General features: G+C 36.4%; 1 protein-coding gene across 1 annotated transcript in view; it reads left to right on the plus strand.

Moving 5' to 3' along the window:
- Positions 1-8,792, plus strand: part of LOC132558842 (N-acetylneuraminate 9-O-acetyltransferase-like) — a 47,326-nt gene extending 38,534 nt beyond the window's left edge. Inside the window, exons 15-21 of the mRNA XM_060223454.1 lie at positions 534-690; positions 853-932; positions 4,313-4,417; positions 5,553-5,693; positions 6,288-6,365; positions 6,664-6,756; positions 7,167-8,792. Coding sequence (XP_060079437.1) covers positions 534-690; positions 853-932; positions 4,313-4,417; positions 5,553-5,693; positions 6,288-6,365; positions 6,664-6,756; positions 7,167-7,424 — 912 coding nt within the window. The 3' untranslated portion in view covers positions 7,425-8,792. The remainder of the gene's footprint in view (positions 1-533; positions 691-852; positions 933-4,312; positions 4,418-5,552; positions 5,694-6,287; positions 6,366-6,663; positions 6,757-7,166) is intronic.
- Positions 8,793-17,878: the final 9,086 nt, after the last annotated feature.

The following is a 17,878-nucleotide window of genomic DNA, read 5'->3' on the forward strand; positions in this document are numbered from 1 at the left end:
TAGAGGTATTCTTTCCCAAAGTTTAAATCAATAGGGTCAGAGCGTCATGTTTCAGCTTAAGAGATTTTCTATGCAGTGGTTCTTACGTAACATGTTTATATGAATCTAGTAACTGAAGGTTTAAATGTATAGGATAGGTTTGATAAGTGTTTAAATTCATAACATGTTTTTGACTTTGTGTTTTGAGAATAACCATTGGTTGTCATTGTTGATGTTTTTTATTTCCTTCTCAAGTTATGTATTTGTATGAAATAATTGGTTATTATATATGTGTGAGGAAGATAAATCTCAAACTTATGTGAAAAAATAAGGTTGAAGTTTTTCAGTCAATACATAATGACAAGCAAATACATAATGTTTAAGGTTGTCATTCTGCAAAGGATAAAATGTACATACTATATGACATCAGCTTTAGAAGAAGCAGTGAGATAACTTCTGCCTGATACAAGCCATGGATCAAAGAACACTATGTGTTACTTTTGATACCAATAGTTTAATGAATAATACTGATAAGATCTTTTTTTATCTTGCAGGTTCTGTTCAGACTTAATTTCCTGGTTGTCTCCCTTTGTTTTGTGATGAATCGTCCGTACCAGTTCTATTATTTCATTCCTCTTGTGTCATTCTGGTTTATCATTGTGTACCTCACCATGGCCATCTTTCCCCACATCACCGCTGCATCAGCGGAAGGTAGGTATCTGTGAAAAGGAAAGATCTGATGTTAAAGGGAGATAAAAAGTGTTTATTTTAAAAGACATTGCCATATATAGCAGTTAGTTATGAGATAATGTATGTGATATAATAATATATTATGTACAATGTTGTAAGTTAATATTTCTTTGTATATTTCAGAGAAGAAGATTCATTATCTGTATCTGATACTGAAGTTCATCATTCTTGCTACAATTATAACTCTGTTCTATCTCTCAGAGGTAAGTGTACACTAACAGGAAAAGTTTGTACAATAACAACCCCTATCCCACAGAGATAAGTAAGTGTACACCAGCTGGTCAAGTTTGTACAATAACAGCCCCTATCCCACAGAGGTAAGTAAGTGTACACCAGCTGGTCAAGTTTGTACAATAACAACCACTATCCCACAGAGGTAAGTAAGTGTACACCAGCTGGTCAAGTTTGTATAATAACAGCACCTATCCCACAGAGGTAAGTAAGTGTACACCAGCTTGTCAAGTTTGTACAATAACAGCCCCTATCCCACAGAGATAAGTAAGTGTACATCAGCTGGTCAAGTTTGTACAATAACAGCCCCTATCCCACAGAGATAAGTAAGTGTACACCAGCTGGTCAAGTTTGTACAATAACAACCCTTATCCCACAGAGATAAGTAAGTGTACACCAGCTGGTCAAGTTTGTACAATACCACTATCCCTCAGAGATAAGTAAGTGTACACCAGCTGGTCAAGTTTGTATAATAACAGCACCTATCCCACAGAGGTAAGTAAGTGTACACCAGCTGGTCAAGTTTGTACAATAACAGCCCCTATCCCACAGAGATAAGTAAGTGTACATCAGCTGGTCAAGTTTGTACAATAACAGCCCCTATCCCTCAGAGATAAGTAAGTGTACATCAGCTGGTCAAGTTTGTACAATAACAGCCCCTATCCCTCAGAGATAAGTAAGTGTACATCAGCTGGTCAAGTTTGTACAGTAACAACCCCTATCCCTCAGAGATAAGTAAGTGTACACCAGCTGGTCAAGTTTGTACAATAACAGCCCCTATCCCACAGAGATAAGTAAGTGTACATCAGCTGGTCAAGTTTGTACAATAACAGCCCCTATCCCTCAGAGATAAGTAAGTGTACATCAGCTGGTCAAGTTTGTACAGTAACAACCCCTATCCCTCAGAGATAAGTAAGTGTACACCAACTGGTCAAGTTTGTACAATAACAACCACTATCCCACAGAGATAAGTAAGTGTACACCAGCTGGTCAAGTTTGTACAATAACAGCCCCTATCCCACAGAGATAAGTAAGTGTACATCAGCTGGTCAAGTTTGTACAATAACAGCCCCTATCCCACAGAGATAAGTAAGTGTACACCAGCTGGTCAAGTTTGATAACAACCCTTATCCCACAGAGATAAGTAAGTGTACACCAGCTGGTCAAGTTTGTACAATAACAACCACTATCCCACAGAGGTAAGTAAGTGTACACCAGCTGGTCAAGTTTGTATAATAACAGCACCTATCCCACAGAGGTAAGTAAGTGTACACCAGCTGGTCAAGTTTGTACAATAACAGCCCCTATCCCACAGAGATAAGTAAGTGTACATCAGCTGGTCAAGTTTGTACAATAACAGCCCCTATCCCACAGAGATAAGTAAGTGTACACCAGCTGGTCAAGTTTGTACAATAACAACCCTTATCCCACAGAGATAAGTAAGTGTACACCAGCTGGTCAAGTTTGTACAATAACAACCACTATCCCTCAGAGATAAGTAAGTGTACACCAACTGGTCAAGTTTGTACAATAACAGCCCCTATCCCTCAGAGATAAGTAAGTGTACATCAGCTGGTCAAGTTTGTACAGTAACAACCCCTATCCCTCAGAGATAAGTAAGTGTACACCAACTGGTCAAGTTTGCACAATAACAACCACTATCCCACAGAGATAAGTAAGTGTACACCAGCTGGTCAAGTTTGTACAATAACAGCCCCTATCCCACAGAGATAAGTAAGTGTACATCAGCTGGTCAAGTTTGTACAATAACAGCCCCTATCCCACAGAGATAAGTAAGTGTACACCAGCTGGTCAAGTTTGTACAATAACAACCCTTATCCCACAGAGATAAGTAAGTGTACACCAGCTGGTCAAGTTTGTACAATAACAACCACTATCCCTCAGAGATAAGTAAGTGTACACCAACTGGTCAAGTTTGTACAGTAACAACCCCTATCCCTCAGAGATAAGTAAGTGTACACCAACTGGTCAAGTTTGTACAATAACAACTCCTATCCCTCAGAGGTAAGTAAGTGTACACCAACTGGTCAAGTTTGTACAATAACAGCCACTATCCCACAGAGATAAGTAAGTGTACACCAGCTGGTCAAGTTTGTACAATAACAACCCCTATCCCACAGAGGTAAGTAAGTGTACATCAGCTGGTCAAGTTTGTATGATAACCGCACCTATCCCACAGAGATAAGTAAGTGTACACCAGCTGGTCAAGTTTGTACAATAACAACCCCTATCCCACAGAGGTAAGTAAGTGTACACCATCTGGTCAAGTTCATACAGTGACAACCTTTATGTCTTTTGACCTCTATCTGGTTAGTGTGACCCTTTTTATGTTTACAAAACAACATCATTTTTAGCCTATTGGTATCAAACTTGCTATTAAAGTGGAAGGGGATCAAGACTGATAAAGATACTCATGGGTTTAATATTCTTTTTTTTTTGTAGACAATAAGGAACAGAATTTTTAGGTCACCTGACACAAGATCTCATGTTGATATGTTTTAATCACCTTTTGTCTGTTGTTAAAAAACTTAAAACATTTTCTACTTCCTCTAGAACACTCTGAACTGATTTCTGTGAAATTTTGCAGAAATTTTCCTTGTCCAAAGATGAGCTAAAATTGTAAATTATAAGGTCCCTACCCCTAAGGCCTGAGGGACTGGTCCAAAAATGGTCATATTGATCAATTTTTTAAAAAATCTTCTTCTCAATACCCAAGCATGGTAGAATCAAATACTTTTCATGGATAGAAGTGTTTTAAGATACTATACTAAGATTATTTCATGACCCCTGAGTCCCATGTTTCCCTCGCGGTTATCTAGGTAGGGAATTGCATGGTTGAGAATGATTTAGTTTTTATTGGATATAGTTCAAACTTGATTGGAATTGTTAGTAAAAGGTGACAGATTAATGATAAGTCCTAATGATCTTGACTGACCCTAAGGGGCTGACAGATGGGGCCAAAAGGGGTCTCGATACCCAGATAAGATAGAAACTAATAAATACTGTTCATAGATGGAAAAGTTTATATAGGAAAATTGAGTGTAATTTCTTTTAATTCAAACATGGTTAGAAGTCATAGCTTGGTATGGCAGTTAATATTGATAATATGCACAAGTTACATTTTATTTGCATTACATATAATATAGTTCAAGTTATCATACTTTGATAACAGCATTAAGTCTATGACATGTTAAAAACAGGATGATAGTATTGTAACTCGGGTGACTGTTAAGACCGTTGAGCATCTTCTTTTAAGTATTTATCTTCAGACTTTTCAATTGAAGGTCAAAAGGAATCAGATATGACTTTTCTCTATATCTTGTTACTGCAGGTGTTTTTTGAGAAAGTGTTCCTTACTCAGCCTCTGAAGGCTCTGTTTGTTACCTCCGATGATTCCATACACGAATGGAGATTCCGGTGGAAACTGGACAGATATGTAAGTACAGAAATTTTCAGATACCATATTTTCCAAATTGTAAATGTGTACTGTATTTTGCAGGGATGGTACTTCTTTTTTGACTGAGTACCTGCCCTCTACGTATTTGTGACTGAAATAGATCATGTAGAAGCGTGGCTTGTAATCCTATACTTAATGATTTGAATATTGCAATAAAGAGAAAACTACATGTGGATTTAATTAATCATAGATTTTATTTTTTCTTATGGATTTCATTACTCATGCCTATTAAATTAATGCAAATCACAATGATATCTTCATGACTTTCATGGCTACTTCACAGCAGTTATAAGGAGGCATGGCGGAAGTTTACAATATCCTATTGTACTCTGGGTTTGATAGGTGTATGGCTAAAAGTTAAAAAAAAAAACACTAAAACGACAGCCATGCTTGTTTACCATATGAATATCTTTGTGGTTGAATTACAAGAAGAAATAATATGGGATTATAAGAATTTTGTTAGCATGCAAGGGTATTCATCAATATCTAAGAGTACAGACATCAATGGAGAGATTGTTAACAAACCTGGCCCCAAGCCAAACAAATTCAGTATTTTAATATGTATTTTGAAAGATCAGGATAATTTTTAGAATACATCATTAGATTAAAGGATTATTTGGGCATAATTTGCAAACTTTATTAAATGTTTCACTAACAATCTTGATAAATTGCCTTCTGTTGTCTGTTATATCAACAAATTTTGGTCAACATAATGGTTATTATATTGAAAGAAAGAGTACGGCTTTTATTCTGGTGCAGATAATATTTGGATCAAAAAGTAAAAAATGATAAAGATTGTCTCTGCGGCTTATATACCATTGTGACTTATAGTCCAGAAAATGTTGTATATCATTAAAAACAAGAGGGATTTGTCCGTAAAATTATGAGGGATATATCATTAACTCAAAGGGATGTATCAGTTAAAAGAATTGTGGTATGTTAGTAAAACAAGAGGGTTATGCTGGTACACACAAGATATATATATCAGTGAAGACAAGAGGAATATCTATTGAAATCCCAGAAAGTTTGCATGAATGTAAAATATCTGTTAACAACCTCTCAGTGATAGTAATGTTAATGTAACTGTAACAAAGTTCATGATCTTTCCTTACAGAGTGTGCTATTTGGCATGCTGTTTGCGTTTGCATACCAGATGCTCATCAAGTTTAGAATTATCAATGATACCACGGAAGAATCTCTTGTATCAAAAGGCTTCAGCTACTGCCTCATGATACTTGGCTTCATAGGACTTGGGGTAAGTAAGAATGGGGTAAAATCATTGATGAACTATTGGAGTAAGGTGAACTAGGATCAGTAAGAATAGGGTAAAGCATAGATGAGCCTTTAGGGAAAAAATGAACTATGACAATTGAAGAATGAGGTAAAATGTGGCTGAGCTTTTAGGAAAAATGAACTAGGATAAGTAAGAATGAGGTAAAATGTAGCTGAACTTTAAGGAAAAAATAAACTAGGGTCAGTAAGAATGGGGTAATACATTGGTGAACCCCATTAGAAATAAGCTGTTGCATAGCTTTTACGGGATATCTTGGGTAGTTTAAAAGGTTTCCTATATCGTGATAATCAATGCTGTGAAATCTAGGAAAAAATCCTATTACTTCAAGTTTCATCGATCTTGTGTCTAACCTCACAAGAACAGTACTATTGTTGGGAGGACTCGTAGTTGTGACTTACATCGATCTTGTGTCTAACCTCACAAGAACAGTACTATTGTTGGGAGGACTCATAGTTGTGACTTACATCGATCTTGTGTCTAACCTCACAAGAACAGTACTATTGTTGGGAGGACTCGTACTTGTGACTTACATTGTGTTATTTTATCACTTTTCAGAGTTATACTGCCTTTGCGTTTGTGTGCAAGAACAAAAGGGAATGTAACGACTATCATTCCTACATCGTATTCATTCCGGTGAGTAGACTTTATCACACCTTACTTTGTTATACAATGTTTTAAGTAATGTTACACTAATAATTCAGTACTTTGTGAGGCCCACTGATTTTTCACTGACACTGCTAAAAGAGATTGTTCTCTGGGACTGAACACATAATGCAAGAAGTTGGAGAGACTTGTTATAATCGAGTGGAATTAAATACAAAAACAACATTAAAAACTTTCAAAATCCTCCTTGGTTGCTTTCAAGGCATTCATGTCCCTCTGGCATGTCGCATTTGTAGCCAGATAAATGAACCCCCTTTTTTTTTCTCAGATTGTCTCGTACATAACTGTACGTAATGTCCCTGGCTGGCTGAGAACAAAATACAGCTCCTTCTTTGCTTGGTTTGGAAAAATTTCACTGGAGGTAAGTGTTCTGATCAACAGACAATTAAGTTAAATAAATGGAAAATTGATTGCATAGTCTGTGCTCAATTTGAAGAATAAGGTGATTATCTGTGACTTGGTCTGTGAAATTTTTCAATCTGTGATAGAGCAACTAACATTTCAAACTCCGGTGAATATCCAAGGTTAGGGATTTGGTGCCTGCCTGGCGAAGGTTTTTGTCTCTCAGGAAACCAAGATCATAGATTGGCTTGTGTTGTCGTAGTTGTGTTCTTGGGCAAAACACTTTTCCAATAACCCTATAGCTGTTGATAGAACAATAAACACAGCACACAAGAAATCAATAATCAGCTAGTTAAAATCAAACGAACAGATCACTGTTTTCTCTGACAAAGTTTACATTACTTACATATTTTATTGTTATGTTTGCAGTTGTTCATAGCTCAGTATCATATATGGCTGGCTGCAGATACTAACGGAGTCCTGGCCTTAATTCCAAGCTACCCAGTGCTGAATGTGATTGTCACCTCCTTCATCTTTATTTGTATAAGCCATGAGATCTCTAAGGTCACCAATACACTGGCTAAGTATGCTGTCCCCAGTGAGTGGACACGACTCCTGCGCAACATTGTCATCTTTCTAATAGTTCTACTTCCTGTTGCTATCACACATGGTGTGCTTATGTTCTGAAATCTTACACATTATAAGGATTTTCCATTTATATGCTCAAATTGTTCTGATATATGTACATGTATTTCTTCTAAAGAAAAAAAGGCTACTTCAGTTATTTGATAAATAATAATGGCAAAATGTGTTGAAGCTTTTTTCTCACAAGTAATCAGAAATGAATGCGAGATTATTTGAAAGTCTCCCGAGAGAAGAAATGCATGTGTGATTGTTTGAAAGTCTCTTGAAAAAGGAAATGTATATGTGATTGTTTGAAAGTCTCTTGAAAAAGGAAATGTATATGTGATTGTTTGAAAGTCTCCTGAAAAAGGAAATGTATATGTGATTGTTTGAAAGTCTCCTGAAAAAGGAAATGTATGTGTGATTGTTTGAAAGTCTCCCGAGAGAAGAAATGCATGTGTGATTGTTTGAAAGTCTCTTGAAAAAGATAATGTATATGTGATTGTTTGAAAGTCTCCTGAAAAAGGAAATGTATGTGTGATTGTTTGAAAGTCTCCCGAGATAAGAAATGCATGTGTGATTGTTTGAAAGTCTCTTAAAAAAGAAAATGCATGTGTGATTGTTTGAAAGTCTCCTGAGAAAAGAAATGTATTGATGATCATTTGAAAATTTCCTGAGAGAGGAAATATATATGTCTAAGTATTTTAAAGTTTCCTGAGATAGTATTTGTGTTATATATTGTTTATGTGTCAATCAGAAATGTTTTCTCAACAGCTGTCATGGTATATCAACAAGGGCTGGTCCCTTGTAAATGTATTCTTTTAAATCTATAACTGTTGATTTTGTATGATGACTATTTCAATAAAATGCCTATTCCTTCCAAAACTCCAGGTTTATTTTAGAGATACCCCCTTCCAGGACTCCAGGTTTTAGTTAGAGATACCCCCTTCCAAAACTCTAGGTTTTATTTAGAGGTACCCCCTTCCTGGCCTCCAGGTTTTATTTAGGGGTACCCCCTTCCAGGACTCCAGGTTTTAGTTAGAGGTACCCCCTTCCAAAACTCTAGGTTTTATTTAGGGGTACCCCCTTCCAGGACTCCAGGTTTTAGTTAGAGGTACCCCCTTCCAAAACTCTAGGTTTTATTTAGAGGTACCCCCTTCCTGGCCTCCAGGTTTTATTTAGGGGTACCCCCTTCCAGGACTCCAGGTTTTAGTTAGAGGTACCCCCTTCCAAAACTCTAGGTTTTATTTAGAGGTACCCCCTTCCTGGCTTCCAGGTTTTATTTAGGGGTACCCCCTTCCTGGCTTCCAGGTTTTATTTAGGGGTACCCCCTTCCTGGCCTCCAGGTTTTAGTTAGATGTACCCCATTCCTGGACTCCAGGTTTTATTTAGAGGTACCCCCTTCCTGGACTCTAGGTTTTGTTGAGAGGTACCCCCTTCCAGGGCTTCAGGTTCTGTTGAGAGGGTTCCCCCTTCCAGAGCTCCAGGTTTTGTTGAGGGTACCACCCATAGAACAGACTTGATAATGTGCTGAAAAGTAACAGGTGGGACACAAAACCATGGATAGAAATATATTTTGGAATCCTAGAGTCAGACGGATGTTTTACTTAAACAGCCGTGGTTTCAATAAGGAGGATGCCTTATGTTTACAAAGAATGAAATATTCTGTAAGGTAATGCAAGCATTTTTTACCATCAGGAAGCTTGCATTTTCTTAATTGATCAGAAACAATTCAATGATTTCTATTCTTATCAGTGGGTATGACTTGTAGTCCATATATGTGTGTATATATATACAAAGTTTTGATTTGATTGATGAAATCAATTTCAGAATGTCTCTTCTATCTGTCATTCTCTGCTAAACCCATTTTCTCAGATGGAGCAAAAACAGAATAATAATATGCTGTGTGTATTTAGTCATTTGAATAAGTTGCGCCCCCCCCCCCCCCCCCCCCCCCCAAACCCCCCCCCCAGAATTTTTAATTGTAGAATTAACCGAACAATGTAAAACTTAGTATCATTATCATAATGCTCTGCCAGCTTCCCGTTTATAAGAAGAGATGTCCAGCACTAATGCTGGAGTGAATTCCTATTAAAGAAGTGCATAGATTAATTAAGTGCTGTTGTGTGTATGATTTTAAATTATTGGATGAACCCATATATATTGTGCTGAAGTGGTATAAATAACTTTTAACATGCATTACATCATATTGTTTATTTTAGTGTTTCAGTTACACCAGTTTTCGTCACTTTCATCTTCCATATAAAATGTCTTAATATTTATTCAATTCATGTGTAGTACTACTAAGCCATAAGAGGAATGTTTTTAACCAGATAAGGCGTCTCATGAAACTGAAGTCCTACATTTTGACCTTTGTATTTGCCATTGTGTGATGAGAAAAGGTGCTTACTAGATAAAGTATAAGAGATATGTTGGTTCTGCTTGTAAAACATTTATTGTAATTTTTTTAATTACACATACTTGTTTTAAATGATATAAATGATTTTAGTGGTATTGGAACAAATTTAAACTACTTGTACTCGCATCACTGAAATGCTTTATATGTTTTGAATATTTTTTACCATTTGGAAACTTTAGAAAAATGTTTCATTTGGTTTAGTTCTGCAGTTGTATTGTTAAGGAAATAGCCATGAAACAAGATTTTGTGTTTTAGTTAAATAAATTCTAAAATAATTGTCCTTGTTGATGCCGTTTCTTTCATACAACTGCTTCTAAAACCATTGGTATGAAACAGAATGTAAGCATGGTTATTTTTTTTTAATACAGAACTTAGAGGTGACAGCTTATTCAGCTTTATATTTTTAAATTTTATTAGAAGTAATTTCCCACAAAAAAAAAACTTTTATGATAATTATGAAATCATTAAGAATTAAATTATTTATTTCTGGTTTAGTTATTTTTTGTGCATATTTTGTAAAAAAAAAAAAAAAAGACAATGCTATACACAAAAAGTCATTTTTTGAAAGTTTCTCAAATTACTCTTTTGATGATGAAGTAAGGTAGTATACATTCTTCATTGAATATTAATTGCATGACTAGGCTTAAACAAAGAGTGGATTTTTAGGCACAGAATGTGATGTACACACAGGCACAAATTACTCAATTTGTTTGTCTACAAATGAGCACACTTAATGTAGATACAATTGACACTGTCCTCAGAAATTAATTAATTTTGTCAGGTTAGCAAGGGTTTTGTGTTAACATCAATGTTTTGATTTCGTCATGCCAGTTATCAAACATTTGATAGTTGTAGTTATTCTAACCATCAATTCTCATAGATTTGTCATTGCAATAAATTTTAGGACATTTTCGTTTTTAATGCATGAAAAACAAGTTTAAGGTTGAAGACATGAAATGCTTCCTCCTTGGTTTGTGTATTTGAAGTGAATAACTATTGACCTCGGAATATTATATGATGATTTTTTTCTTGAAGATTGACATTGTTTTGTACAAGGAACTGTGAGGTATACACACACTGCCATTAATGATATGTTCCTGTAATTAGTCTATGTAATGGTATCAACACAGACTAATTGTAACTTAAAATCTACATGGATACATAATGATATGTCCAACTGGAATGCTTGAGGAATTTGAATCTCGGATAGAACACGTCTAATTTCAATGATATGCCATCAAAATATAATGCAGTGTTACATAAATACAAATAACTTCGTACCAGTTATCTCATGTTTTAGAGACAGAGAAAAAAAATCCAACCAAATTTCGTAATTATTGTTTGTCCATTAAACCAACTTTTCTTCACTTCATCTATTTCAGTGGACCTCTGTGAATCTACTTTTAAAAACATTTTATTTAATGTTTACCTTCATTGCATATGGTTTGTAATTTGATTTCAGTGAAGAACTTTGCAGATATTCAATTTATGTTTGGCATTAAGGAGTTGTGATATATAGACTAAATATGCAGATGTTCAATTTATGTTTGGCAATTTAGTCCAAATATTGTGAGAGTAAAGACAGGTTTAGACAAATTACCCTCATTGTCATAAATTTAACTTTGATAAATCATTAGCTAATGAATTAATGTTAATGGGCTTATTGCTTGATGGTTAGGTGGCTGTTTAATTCATTAAAATAAACAAAATGATGATAATTCTCTAGGGAGGTAGATATCAGTAGCTGGGTATTCCATCCAGGTAATTCTGCTTGTCTGATATCTTAGTCACAAATTTAAGTAGATTTTGTCAATAATATTAAATATAAGAAAAGTGAACCCTCAAGTTACAAAGTTGATTGGTAGATATTGATAAAAGCACCTTTAGTTAACGAGTACACGTAACACATTTGATAAGAATCACAGTAAAAGCTAGATATTTTAAGTTTAATAACAGATTTAGTGAGATAGATATTGATTTTAAAAAGAAAAACAGACTTAATAAGATGGACATATATCTAAGTGATGTATTTCCTTTCAATGGCTGCATGTGATGTTCGTTATTAACATAGCATTTTTGAGAGGAAGTATTTTCACTATAGAAATGTATGGAGTTTTACAACAAATTCCACACAGTGTGATAGAGCTGTGTCTGTATTTTATTCATGAATTGTATATATATGGTAATTAAGGCTGTGTACTTGGGTGAAATGTAAATTAGAGATTTTTTTTTATATAGGTGGGTTTATTAGTTGGTACTATTCTGTTCTGAAGTGTTTGATGTTATGATGAAAATGAATTTGTTAATGAACTGTTATCTATGTATGTACTGGATGTGCCCTTGGTGATACTTAACAGATGTTATTATTTTATCATTATTATTATTATTGTATATTCCATAATTAAAGATAATAATGTGGACTAATATGACTATTGATGATGTACACTGCCTGGTGTTATACAGTAACATAATACTCTTTATGTGTATAATCATATCTACTCTAGCAGATATCCATATAGTAGACGGCATCGCTGCTTTAAATCTGTTACAGGTCTTTTATTATTTTTAATAAAAAATTCTATCGAAAGATAGACAATATCTGTTGTGTGGTCATTGACTGACCAACTGTAAACATTCAATTAGATACATAGGTGTTGTGAGGTCACCAACGGACCTCATATCAAATATGTTGACTGATCAACCTTTCTTGTCTGAAATAGTGTTCTCATGTTGTGGTGCTCAGAAAATGGCTTTTGAATTTTCACAAAATTTCACTCCTCTTTTATCCTGCTATGAAATTCTCACTTATTGTAATTTTAGTTCACTTTTGTCCTGATTACATCAAATTTTTCTCCGTTTGGTTTTGTACTTGTTCACTGTTATTTGGTTGCTGTAGTAAAGAAGTGGGTAGGGGTTATTTTGTTCCCATAATTAAATAACTTACTTGTTGACTGACAACTTTACCTGTCTGTAGTGTTATCACATTGTGTTGCGCAAAAAATAGCTTTTTGAATTTCAAAAAAAAATTTCAATCTCTTTTTCCTGCTAGAATCAAAATTAAATTATAATTTAATTCACAGACGAAAGTGCCAGGTACTTAATCAGTGTGATTTTATTTGTATTGTTTCATTGGGTATACTACATAACTGGCTGTACTGTTTTCTTACATTATATTTTAATTTATCCTGAAGATATCACCCAGTTACTTCATGGTTAAAGTTCAAATTTGGCCAACACAGTCCCTGAAACAAGTCTAGCAAACGTTGCTCAATATATTTTTTAAATAATCAATTGGGTAATAATTGTGAATAAAAAACAAGAAAGTAACTTAAATGATTAATTGAATGCTGTTGGATATTAAATAAGTCCTGTATGTTGATAGAACATAGACAACTATGTACTGTTGATTTAATTGTGATTTTGTTTTCATATTTATGTTGAAAATACAACTTCTGAAAACTTTGAATTGATTGGATTTTTAACTGTGGTCTGTAGTCTTCCCTGGTCAAATATGTTTGCTGTCTTGTTGAATTTACAAAGTCATCTTGCCACGAAAATCAGGGTGATACCACAAGGCCAAATTAATTGTATACATAATGTTACCAGGTATGAAATGTATTTCTGTTTTTTTTTTTTCTCGTCACCTTCAGTTAAAGAAAACATCTACTGTAATACATGTAGTTTTATTTTTCAATAATTTAGTAACTTATTTTCATGAGAAGAAATTACTTGGATTACTCATTATCTTGTGTGTCTGGGTTTTAAAAACTATTTTTTGTTTGTTGATGATGTATATTTTAATTTCTTGTATATTGTATATAGAATAAAAGAACAAAATAAATGTTTTAATTGGTGATATAATGAAATGTGTCTATTGTCTATCATTTTTGTCGAATATGTTTAGAGTAATTTGACAATATATGTCCAACATCCGGGGCTGATCCTGACAAAACACTGTTTGCGAATGTTTCCAGCAATCCCATCCGGAACTTCCATGTTGAACTTTTCGACGATGTTTACTGTTTGCACAAAAAAAATGCCTGATCTAAGCCATTCGGGCTGTTTCCTAGCGCTAGTGCTCCTTCTAAGAACACTTTCAGCCTTTTCTATCTCCGGCTTCATCTGCTGCTCTCCCCTCCTGAAGAATCTTCTCCCGCAGAGAAACGGTTGTCACCAGGAGTAACAACAGTTACAGGGCCGACATCTCCAGTTGCTTCAAGATCGTCATCCAGCTCCTGGAATGCTACCTCTTCCGCATGCATATCAGAGGGTAATCCACCCTCAGAATCATGGGAATCCTTACTGCCGATGAGATAAATATCGTCTTCATGGTCACTCTCACATAATTCTGTCTTATCTGTCTTAACCAGAGTATTCTGTACTGACACAGTCTTCTTTGTACGTTTTGCAGGAATGGGTTGTTGACTTGGACTGTGGCCCCTCTCGTCATACTGTACTTTCTGACAATCCTTCGCTTTCTCAGCGAATGACGATGCCAACTTATAAAACTCTTTCGGTCGTCTTTTAAGGCTATCCACATAATCCGGAAGTGGAGTCATCTCACCATCCTGTCCAATCCCAAATGCAATATCGATGGGTGACAGTGGCTCTCTTCCAAACATAAGACAAAACGGTGAAAATCCGGTGGAATCATGACATGTGCAATCATATGCATGGACTAGCGGTGGAATATGAAGTGACCAGTCACACTTCTCATCCTCTCCAAGAGTCCGTAACATATTTAATAACGTCCTGTTGAATCTTTCGGTGGTACCGTTTCCCATTGGATAATAAGGTGTCGTTCTCGATCTTGATTTTCCGAGAACACCACAAAGCTTCATAAGATCACTTTCAAAATTTGCTCCTTGATCGGTATGAATTTTCTGAGGAATGCCATAGTGAACGATGAATAATGCCTCTGCTGTTGTTTGCGCAGTCTGATTTCTTGTAGGGATCGCTTGGACATATTTTGTGAAGTGGTCTGTAATTACTAGTATATTTTAGATTCCTCCTTTAGATAGTGCAATGTTAAGTAATCCAAACACACCATTTCCATAGGTTGAGAGGTATGAATGTTCACAAGTGGAGCTCTTACATTGACAAGGGACTTCGCTCTAAGACATCTTGGACACTTCTTTATTCAATCCTCTATATCATGCTGGGCCAATAGAATCGATCCTTGCAAAGAGATAAAACTCTATCACGGCCAGGGTGTCCAATATAATCGTGTAGTCCCTGTAGAATTTCTTTGACATGTTTTGCTGGTAGAACAAGCTGATCTTGAGTTTTCCCATTTACGATGGGTCCTCTGTGTAGTACAACTCTATTCAGTCGTATACTGTCATAGTTACAGTACAGCATGGTATGGTCGTGTGTCATTGGTAATGTCTGACATCGAGGCTTCTTATGTTCCGTAACCGCATTCATCCACAGCTTAAGTACCGGGTCCTGAGACTGTTCTCGTCTCCATTGTCTGTTAGTTATGCCATCCAAATTAACACCTTCGGGATCCAAGAGTACACCCACTGCAGTAGCTGACATGGACAAACAATCCACATATGCACATCTAATGACTGACATACTGCCTTGATGCTTTCTAGCAAAACCTTTTCTTGGTCATCATCTTCCTGCTGAGGTAATCTTGACAATGCATCAGCATCTCTGTTGAGCTTTCCGGGTCTGTATAATATCTCGAAGTTAAAAGCAGCTAATGCTGAGACCCAATGATAACCAGTTGCATCCAATTTCGCTGAAGTAAGTTAGTGGATTATTATCCATCAGCACAGTGAACTCGTTCATGTATAAATAATCCCGAAATTTTTCTGTAACTGCCCAACTGAGCGCCAAAAACTCTCATTTGTGTGCTGGGTAGTTGCGTTCGGATTTACCTAGTCCTCTACTTGCATAGCTAATAGGCTTCAATACTCCATCTTGGTGTTGATATAGCAAAGCTCCTAGGCCATAACCACAAGCATCGATATGCAACTCAAATGGTTCGTTGTACTGCGCATAAGCCAGTACTGGTGGTGTGGAGAGGATATCCTTTAGATGCTGAAAAGCTCCTTCCTCCTTCGCTCCCCAACTCCATGGTTGCTTGGTATTTGGACGCTTTGCCTTCTTTTTAGCACAAGCTGGTAATAGGCCATTCAGTAGCCATGCTATCTCCGCAAAGTCCTTCACAAATTTGCGGTAATATCCTGCGAATCCAGGAACAAATGTACATTTTCAGGAAACTTTGGTGTAGGCCATGATTGTACCTTAGCTATCTTTCCTGGATCAGCACCAGTACCCTCTTCTGACACAACATGTCCTAAATACACAACTTTCTGTTGGAAAAACTTGTACTTCTTCGGACTTAGCTTCAATCCACACTTCCTAAGATGCTTCAATACCATTTCCAGTCTTCTGAGATGTTCCTCATATGTATCAGAGATAATGATTAAAGTCATCTAGGTAAATCAGGCAAACTCGAAGATGCAAATCCCCTAAACACTCCTCCATTAATCTCTGATAGGTCGCGGACCCATTTGACAATCCAAATGGCATCCTGATGAATTCATAAAAGCCAACAGGCCTGCTGTGAAAGCTGTTCTTTCTTTATGGTCCTCTTCTATTCCAACCTGATGACAACATGACTTCATATCAAACACAGTAAAGAATTTGGATCCAGTGATACAGTCAAGTATCTCCTCGATTCTCAGAAGGGCATAAGAATCGTTAATAGTCCTTTTATTCAGCTCCCTTAAGTCAATGCACATGCGCAACAATCCGTCTTTCTTTCGAACGAGTACAACAGGCGATGCCCATGGGCTATGAGAAGGTCTAATAATCCCAGTATTGAGAAGCTGGTGTATATGATCCTGCACCTCCTTATACATGGACGGGGGAATTCTCTCCTATGTCGTTGCTTCAATAGTTCTGGATAAGAAAGATGAATTTGATGACGAACAGCAGCAGAAAATCCAATATCATCATCACCTTTGGAGAAAATATCCTCAAACTGCCGTATCAAGTTATGACCTTGCTTAACTTTATCCTCTGATAAACCATCTATGTCCAGGTCAATCTTCTCGAGTATGTACAAGAATTGATCATCTTCCTCCGCAAAGGATGAATGCTTGTCTTCAATGGTCACAGGCTGAATTTCCGCAAGAATGACCTTAGGTCGAATAACTGTAGTTCGCATAGAAATATTAGTAACCTGTACCTTCACCTCCATCATGTCACCATAGAAGTAGTTAATTATTCCTGGGGTAAGATCCAGATCATCACCTGCTGTTACAGCATCTCCCGTTGGCTGTAACATTGCACATGTTCAGTGATTGGGTAACTCTTTATCCACATACGCCTTTACAGTCACTTGGCTATTTGGCTCGACTGTAATGTTACTTAGTTTAGTACACTTCACAATTCCAAGTCGGTTATTGCTCTTAGCAAGATCGGTTTCCCTGAGCGCTAAGCATCTGAAGGATAAATACCATGGAGTGTGTAAGTCAGCTGCTTGCAGAAATCAAATCTCATGTTGTTCCTTACAATCTTGCATAAGTACAGTTAACACATTAGTCTTTTATATTGACTATCTGGTACAACAAGCAAAATGCATCCCTGTGCTTGCTGACCAGACGAGAGTCCAATCACCTCCACATCAACTTCTATGTATCCAAAGTATGGTAGTGACTCTCTGTCTGCACACTCAATATCAGGTAAACACTCAAGTAGCTTAATCTCTAAGTCCTGTAAATAAGTATCACAAGATCACTTGGTGACACTGTCGATCCTGTATACAGTAAGGCCTTAGTAACAACACCTCCAACACGAACTTGAACCTCATTGACAGAACCCACTAATTCCATTTTCTCTTGAGGTCTCGTGCCACTGGATTGTTGCGAGTCTGGTTCTATCGACAGCCTCTCCCAACAGAACTGTTTCCATTTAAATGACGAGCTCTTCCTCCTCTTGCACGTCCTCTACCTGTATAATGATCAAGTCGTACTTTACATCCAATCTGAAAATGACCAACTTGTCCACAGCAATAGCAGGTAGGTTCTTCATCATTGTCATGTTGATGACTTTGCTTAAAGCTGGCAGGCTCTCGTTG

The sequence above is a fragment of the Ylistrum balloti genome, unplaced genomic scaffold, assembly GCF_031769215.1.
Source record: "Ylistrum balloti isolate Yb309-2 unplaced genomic scaffold, AGI_CSIRO_Ybal_v1 Utg370830, whole genome shotgun sequence".
Lineage (NCBI taxonomy): Eukaryota > Metazoa > Mollusca > Bivalvia > Pectinida > Pectinidae > Ylistrum > Ylistrum balloti.